Here is a 9,065-nt window from a genome sequence, read left to right on the forward strand (position 1 = left end):
GAATAAAAGACTTTATTGAAACAAGTGGGGAAATTTGGATATGAACAGTATATCAGGTAATTCTATTATATTAATTTTAATCTTATTAGGTGTGATACCAGAAAAATGCCCTTGTTCTTAGGAGCTACATAATAAAGTATTTAGGAGTGAAATGTTATATAGCTACAACTTATTTTCAAGTGGCTCAGAAAAAAATATGGATTTGTATGTGTGCATATGCATACATTCACATACACAGAGAGAGAGAAAGCAAATGTGGCAAAACATTAATAATTGGTTAAACTACTAAAAGATATATGCACAGTTATTATTTTTTTCAACTTTTCTGCAACTTAAAAATTTTTCAAAATTAAAGTTGGGAAAACAAACCAAGATGTAAGCTGTTTTTGGAAAAAGGGAATGGGAAGACACTGATTCATATATTTGGAAAGTTTTTATTGATTGGTATATTACTTGAAGAGGATTGGATGTCTCTCTTATAAAATTATATAAAACTACAGAATAAATACAGAAATAGTTATAGATGTGTGTATGTATATACATAATGTGTGTATATATTTTCTAGCTATGTCTGCTAAAGAGCCCACAACAGTGAGAGGCCCACATACCGAAAAAAAAAAAAAAAAAAAACCTACCAAATACAAAGGGAAAATGGTAACTTAATAGCAGATGTGGTGAGTTTACAGCAGGGGGTGACCATTAGGTTGATATCACCAGTGGTGGGACAGATGGACATCATGTGTCTCCTGATGTGACGCAATGGATTGAGAAGAGCACAACATCTTTTTTGTGGTTTCCTGCCAGGCATGCCCTAATTATGAAAAAAGACTGGATGGACCCAGGTTGAGGGTCACCCTCTGTATTGTAAGGCCTGTAGTCTTCAAAACTGTCGAGCTAGGGGACTTCCCTGGTGGTCCAGAGGTTAGGATTCTGGGTTTTCACTACTGTGGCCCAGGGTTCAATCCCTGGTCAGGGAACAAGATCTCACAAGCTGTGTGGCATGGCCAAAAAAAAAAAAAAAAAAAAGTAAAATGACAAAACTGTCGAGTTCATGAAAGGCAGGGAAAGACTGAGGACCTGTTCCAGACTGGAGGAGACTGAAGGGGACATGACCTCTAAATGACTGGTAATCTGAGACCAAATATGAAAAAGAGACATTGTTGGAATTTTTGGCAAAATTATTTTTACTTATTTTGAAAAGGAAAAAATGAAAATTAAAGGCCTGCAAATTTGATAATGGTATATGTCACTATAATCCGAGACTGGAGAAGAATGCCCGAGAAAACATGAATCTGATTACAAACAAGCCAATTTTTGGATGATCTTAAGCTCCCTATGTATATGTCTATTTTAGTGTTTGTTTTTCTGCAAATATTTGGTACTTGCCTGTAATCTCACAAGACTATACTGGAGGAGAGGAATTTTTACTTTATTCCTGAGGATTCCAGATTCCACCCTCATCACAGCTATCCTTACAGCCCCCCTAGTCACTCCCATTTATTCAGTGATGATTGTAGCAACCAGATCCTAGCCTATCCACACAAGCTCTACTCATTAACTGACTCCTAGTTAGTCATCTAACTCCTATTCTCTCGGACTGATGACCTCCTCAGTTCCAATTCATCCACTTCCCATTTTACATCCCAGATCTTGTCATCTCCAGATTCTGTTGCAAAAGCTCTAACTATATGCCATCACATCATCTATAAACAAGGAACTTGGCTGGATACAAATAATTCTCAAATCTCCAGTGACTACCATGTACAGGCTCTGTGAGGTAGGTATTATTATACCCAACCTACAGACAATAAAACTGACGTTTAGAAAGTCCAAAGGTATAAAACTAATGACTGGTAAATCCAGGGTTCAAATCTATAGAGTCTCTGGTACTCTTAACTATAGTATACTGCATTCTTTATAGGATCTATAAAAGACCTTTCCAGCTTAAACATTCTGAGATCCACTGAAAAAGAAATGAGCTAAGGTAGAGAAGACAGCAACTGTACTTATAAATTATAATGCTGAGTTGTGGTCTAATGTTTCTTATTGACTGATAATTTCTGTTTTAAAGTGATTTACACATAAATGTTTCTCATTTTAGCCCCAAATTAATTACCAAAGGAAGAAATGCAGAAATATCCTTAACAATAGAACAAAAAAAAACTGAAGCATACTCACAAGATCTCCATAACGTGCAGCTGAAATCATACGTGGAGGGAAATTCCCTGTGCTGCTGAAACATAATCCCCCTGTCTTCATTAATAAATAAGAAAAAAAACGTTTATGGAAGAATATAAGTAATTTAATTTAAAAGTATATACATTATCAATTTGATTAGACTTACTAAAATGTTAGGTTCTGAACACACACAGGACCTGCTGGTATTAATGAATGTTGGTTCACACTGGACACACCTGTCAATATAACAAAAATAATTTGTTAAATGTTAATAAATTACACTAGCCCTAATTTAATTGAAAACTTGTCTTCCTGATTAGATTAGAATAGATTCATTCAACTAAGCAATTACTTGTAATAAAGTAAACATATTAAAAGTATTAATGCTGATATACTACTCTTTGTATTACAAGGCAAGGTATAAATAAATAAAATTAACCAATAATAGGCGAATATTCTTTTGAAACCGCAGGTAATATAAAATAAATAGTACTGAATAGCAAAGATGGTTAAGTCACTCAAATAACAAAAGAGCCCAACAAACTCATATAAATGAAACCAAATCCATTTTTATAAGTAGTTATTATCTAATATACTTTGCTTATTTTTCTGCCACAAAGCAAAAAGGTAACATACGCTGAAAAGAAACGAGTATCTATACCCTCATCAAACCTACAACAAACACTCTTAGAGTCTTTTCATCGTCTTTATTTATTTTAGGAAAATACTTTATATTTTTCATTAATGAATGATATAGAGGGAGGGAGGGAGGGCAGTGGACTAGTGGGGACACTGATAGGTTTCTATAGGTACTCATTACTTACAAAACAGAACAGGTAGGAGGAGGAGCTGGGGCACAGCACAGAACTCAAACTAGGCTTAGGGAGGTTTAAGAAGGGAGGAACAGGGGATCAACCCAGTAGTCTGTATTAGGATGCTACAAGCTAGGTCAGCCTGAGAGAAAAGATGATCCAACACTAAGTATCCCCAGGAGAAACTGCTCAAGTATTTTCTATCTCAAATTTGGGAACTGAAGAGAAAATGGTACTTAGAGGGAGGTCAGCATGTAGGCATCTAAAAAAATAGGGATGATGTGTTTGAGTTAAAGAAAGGGAGGGGTGTGTGTGTGGTGTGCAGGTATGCATGCATAAATGGGGAAAAGGAAGTAAGAATAAGGCTATAAAAGAATAAAAAGAAAAGAAAAATAAAAGAATAAGGCTATAAACCAGGATACCTGGGTTATGATAATTATCATCACATTTATTAACATATTTTTATGTAATATAATATATAAAGATAGTACCTAGTATATAATAAGTAGATTGCAAATAAAAGTTACTATTATATACTATGCATTATATTATAGATTATGTACAAATTACATGACAAACAAAAATAGCTACCTTTTACTGAGCACTTACTCTGTAGCACTTAGCTAAGAACTTTAGATATGTAAAATATGTTTCTGAGCTGTGGTAACAGCCTATGAAGTGGGTGGTATGTCCCCATTCTGAAGACAAGGAGACAGACTTATCGAGTGAGGTCAAACAACCAACAAGACACTGAAACAAGAATTAAACCCTATTCTGTCTCATTTTCTGCGCCTCAGCTTCTTTACCTGTTTATTTCTATCCTTCCTTGGGTTATTGTGAGGAGCAAGGAATCTGATAGGAAAGGCACAGATTCTACATAAATATAAGATATTAATGAAGTCAGCACCCAGCACACCGCTTACCTGTTTCCTAAAGCATTTGCTACTGTAAAAGAGTTTTCACTTTCCTCACAGAGCTTACAAGTTGCTTGAGACAACAACGTTCCATTAACATCTCTTTCCACTAAACAATTTAGAAACAGTAAGATGTTAACTCATAGTCAATACATAAGCTTCTATACACTTAGTAAAACCCAGTTGTAGTTATTATTCTAGTAATTCTCAAAACAACTTGTTTGCATAAAGACATGTCAAGCACCATCCATAATAAAGTATCGAAAAGTGAAGCCTTCCCCATTCCCACATAAAAAATACAGAAACCAATTTCCAAATCATCATCATCATAATCAATTAATATGTTTTCCTCAGAGAATTTCTTACCTCTTACCTGCATGTTCCTGTTACACTGGATTTGGGGAAACAAGTATTTTCATAGACTTCTGATAAGTTTCACAACTTAGAGGGCTTTTGGTGGTATCTATTAAAATTGTAAATTCACATACCTTATAATACTACAATTTCATTTTCAGATACCTAACCCACAGAAACACTTGAACATGTGCATAAGAATATTCATCAAAACATTATTTGTTAGAAATAATCTAAATATTTTAAATAGCAAAATGCTATGAAATACCATGGAGTGGATTAAAAAGAATGTGGTAGATCTAACAGATCATACCATTAACTGAAAAAAATATGCTGGAGAACAATGTTTTTGGTATGAAATATTTACATAAAAATACCACTTTTATTTCCTGTGGTTACAATGTATACAATGTACATTAAAAACAGGAAAAAAAAAAGTCTATAAGGATACATTCTAGAATCTACTTCTTACCTAAAATATGGCCAGTGGGACAGTGGCATTTTCCTTCTGCAGTTAAACCACCAGGGCAAGAAATACAGTTCCAGCCATCTCCAGTAACACCTTTCTAAAGTAAAAAAAAAAAATTATTTTCCCTTTCTTAATTAATGTTCTCCTTCTTAATTTATCATGTAAGTTCAAAAAGCCATAACAGTGTACAATTTGCAGGAGATATGCAAATAAATTATATAAATATGAGCCACATAAAGATTTCCTGGATAGACAATTTGTGCTTATATTCAAAAATCAAGCTATACGTTATTACTATAAGTACTGACTACTATATTATTATTACTGTAAGTACTGACTACTATTAACTCCAGGCAATTCTTTCTTCCTTATGATTTTCAATTTAAATGAGTCCTTACTCTCATAATTAATATTGTCATTCAGTTTTTCCATTTACAAAGGAAAAATGCAACGAAATTCAACACTATTCAACAGATAGCCAATTAATAGTTTAGTCTTACCTGTTCTAAAATAGTTATTCTAATTTTTAAAAATTCAAATATAATAGCTTTTAACAATTAAGTTATGATTTAAAATGGATGAATTTTATGGTAAATAAATATACTTAAAGTTGTTTAAATTATGAGATCTTTCCTTATATCCACTAATAGTTTGTACTAGTAAAGGTTTTTGATAAAATATGACATCATCAAAAATTGGGCTTATAATATTATATGGTTTAGAAAAAAATCTGGGGTAAAAATACAGTAATTTTATTACAAATATGGATGTAACCAAAATTAATAGTAAACAATGGTAACAACAAAACAGTGCCACAGATTATTTTAGGTTTTGGTTGAAAAGACTGGATATATCAAGAAATGCTCCTATATTTGTTGGTACATTTATACATGTAGGACTATTTTAAAATTATGATAGCTTAGTAATGTCACTGAAAAATAAATCTGCTTTGGCACCATTTCATATTAGCAGCTTTTTATCACTGTAATTCAGCTAGGGTCAATGTTTCCAAAAATATAAAGTTTCAAAATGATCATCAAACCTGTAAGTACTAGTCATAAACAAGGACTGGTTTATATATTAAATATTAAATTCCCAGACTCAATTTTTTTTAATACAATGAGAAGAAACATTACTATAAAGGCAGAACTGGCACACTGACTCCTAATTACCCAAAATGATTCAAAGATATATTTCTGTTAATTAAGAATCATCATATATAGTAACTATTAATTTACTAATTTTCCAAAAATTATGACATAATGAAATGATTAACAAAACAGCAACAGATATTAACCTATTTACTGATGAAACTGGCATTTCATGAACTTATCACTCAGATATAATTATGAACATGAATATTATATAAAACTGTTGACGCTAATTCTAAGACACTGAACTCACTCTGTACCAAATGATACACACATGTAAAACTGCTCTAAATATGTATCATTCACTCATCTATTGATATTTGCTTTTATAACTCAGTTTCTCTATGAAATAAAAATAAAGACCCTCAAATTTTCACAGCTTTGTGTTTTTTCAGATTTCAAAAAGTAAAGCAATATCTTTGTTTTTTTCCAAGTTTGCAAAATTTCACTGATCTCCCAAAATTTACTCTAGTAAAAACAAAGTTGGCTTAATAATTTTAAAATCTGTGGTAAAATATTAGAGTACAGCATTAAATTGTAGTTTAAAAAACAAAGGTATTTAATTTACTATTTTTTACAGTAAGATTATTTTTTAAAATAAATACTCCATACCATGTTTTCTGGGCACTTTTTACAAATAATATCAGGTCCTCCATTATTAGAGATCATCTGAAATCCTGGTAGACACACACATACAGTTCCTAAAAAGAAAAGAGCCAATTTTGACCTTGATAAATAAAACTCTAAGATAGGAAAATTTTAATAACTCTTAAGATTTTGAGAAGTAGTAGTTAAGAGCAAGACAGCAGAGGGACTTCCCGGTGGAGCAGTGGTTAAGACTCTGCGCTCCCAATACAGGGGGCTGGGGTTTGATCCCTGGTCAGGAAACTAGATCCCACATGCATGCCACAACTAAGAGTTTGCATGCCACAACTAAGGAGACCACAAGCCGCAACTAAGGAGCCCTCCTGCCACAACTAAGACCCAGCGCAACCAAATGAATAAATATTAAAAAAAAAAAGCAACACAGTGGAGCCAGTACTGCCTAGGTTCTAATATTGATTCTGCTACTTAGTTGTGTGACCCTGAACAAGGTACTGAACTGCTCTGTGCTTTGGCTTCCAATTTGGTAAAATGGGAACAACAAACAGTACCTACCTCACGGGGTTAATATAAGTTAGTTATTATCTGTAAAGGTCTTAGAATCCGTCTGGCACACAGTAGGTATTGTGTTTGCTACCATTTGAAGTGCAAGCATAAATAAACTATTAAGTTATAACTATTAAACTAATAACCAAACTACTGATTAACTGCTATGGGGGATTTTACATTTCTATTTCATCCAACCATACACATATATTCAATGAATTCAAACTTACTTTGTCAAAACAAAACCTTATTAGGAAAGTTATCTCGATTCAAATAAATCACTGTTTTCCTCTGTTTGGAAAGATAGTAAACTTTATGAGATAATCACTACTCAATTTGCTGGATAGGTAAGGACAGCATTCTCTAAGAAGGCTTTAAGTGGATACAGCACCCATAGGAATCCATGTAGTAGAATGTTTATGATATCAGGGTTCATAACTATGAACCTTACACTTTAGAGTCTGGGAAATGCTTTCTCATTCATATTTCCTCACCTGAGAATCCTGACCTGTCCTACACAGTGACTTAAATAAAGATACATCAAATTTCAAGATGACAGAAAGTTAATACCTGGGTGCCCAAACCGAGATTAAAAACATTCTAAACTTTATAATATGGGAAAAGTCTTATTCTGAGCAGTTTCAGTGAGGACAACTAGGACCAAATGATGAACGTCTCAAGAAAAAAAAAGTTAAGTTTAATCTAAAGAGACTTTAAGGGCAATCAGTAATATTCAACAATGAAAGGGCTAAATCCTAGGGAAATCTATAATATTACGGACAGACTGTATAGTGGAAACACATAGGTCAAGATTGAGGGCAAAGAGACAGGAGTTCTTCCTGTCCCCAATTTAGAAGACAAAGAAGACATTACGACCTCATCTGGGCTTCCATTTCCGTATCTGTAAAACGAGAAGACTGGACCTGATTACGGTTAAGGTCCCTTCCAGCTCTAAATTCTGGGATTTGAAAAGATCAAAAACGATCAAAGTTTACAAGCGCTAATTTGCATTCTCTCCCTGACCTGTTCTGTCACCTGCTTCTCTGCACCTCAGATTACTTCTCTATTTTTCTTCCTTCGGTAGTCAGCTTTCCAGGTGCCTCCCTAAAGACCCCCCCCGGATGAGGAGCTGGGGACTGGAGCCGAGAAATTAATTACGACAGCCTATGAGGTAGCGGACTCGGGGTTTCCCCAACCTCACTCGTTGTGTGCAAGCTTCAATCTTCCAAGGAAACCCTCCTCTCAGGCTTTGGCAGTTAATCTTTCTGAAACATTCTTCCGCAGACGAAAAGATATTTTAGTGACGAGGGGTCTGGGGACAGCATCAAGGCGGAGGTGTTACTTTGGCTAGGGCCCATCCCGGACCGTCTCACCTCGAGCATCCTGCCTCTGATTGGCTCCACACGCGACACAGGAGAGCGCGGAGATATCGAAGTACTGGTTGTGGCCGCACGTCTCCGGCTGCCGGAAAGGGAAGAAGAAGGTCTGAGCCTGTGAGACGGGAAGAAGGACCAACAAGAGGAACAGAGTCACACCCGCAGCGTTTAAGGTGGACCAAGCCGCCATTGCCAGCACAGTCCCGCGTTCGCCCGTCACCATGATGCACACACTAGCGGCCGCGCAGTCTCCGGCGCCCCATCAGCCTCCGCGACAACTCTGCAGAGCTGATTGGACAACTGCGGCCCGGAAGTGTCTGCCTGCGCTGCCTGGTTGCTAGGTTACCAAAGCCGCGGGAAGCTGGCTGGTCTGGGAAAAGATGAGTTAGAGGCAAGGTAACCCTGGAGCCTGGCAGGTAGGACCGGCTATTTAAAACGTTTGCTTCAAACTGTGCTATTCGACCCATTAGCGGGACGTGAAATCAGTTTAGGAGGTCGCGAAATAGATAACCACAGCAAAGAAAATATCTTATTATTATCACACAAATTAAGTATTGCTTCCTTAAACTGTTAAATGATATTTACATCAAAATTTACACAGACTAGGTCATTTTCGTGTTAAAGGAGACATTCCAACAATGTATTTGTCAAAATACATTGGT

At 35.3% G+C, this 9,065-nt stretch overlaps 1 protein-coding gene across 3 annotated transcripts in view; it reads right to left on the reverse strand.

The window, feature by feature from the left end:
* TMEM67 (transmembrane protein 67) overlaps nt 1-8,650 on the reverse strand; it is a 43,336-nt gene extending 34,686 nt beyond the window's left edge. For 2 of the 3 annotated variants that reach the window (XR_014291570.1, XM_082600973.1), the window contains exons 1-6: nt 8,401-8,650; nt 6,491-6,579; nt 4,731-4,824; nt 3,914-4,013; nt 2,345-2,414; nt 2,179-2,253 (exon numbers count right to left, since the gene is read on the reverse strand). Coding sequence is in view for 2 of the 3 variants with exons in the window: in XM_082600973.1 (XP_082457099.1) it covers nt 2,179-2,253; nt 2,345-2,414; nt 3,914-4,013; nt 4,731-4,824; nt 6,491-6,579; nt 8,401-8,626 (654 nt within the window). In the remaining variant the exon portion in view is untranslated. Of the gene's footprint in view, nt 1-2,178; nt 2,254-2,344; nt 2,415-3,913; nt 4,014-4,270; nt 4,365-4,730; nt 4,825-6,490; nt 6,580-8,400 lie in introns of those variants that run through there. The other variant, XM_082600974.1, reaches the window with a different exon arrangement.
* Nucleotides 8,651-9,065: the final 415 nt, after the last annotated feature.

The sequence above is a fragment of the Mesoplodon mirus genome, assembly GCF_964341445.2.
Source record: "Mesoplodon mirus genome assembly, chromosome: 16".
Lineage (NCBI taxonomy): Eukaryota > Metazoa > Chordata > Mammalia > Artiodactyla > Ziphiidae > Mesoplodon > Mesoplodon mirus.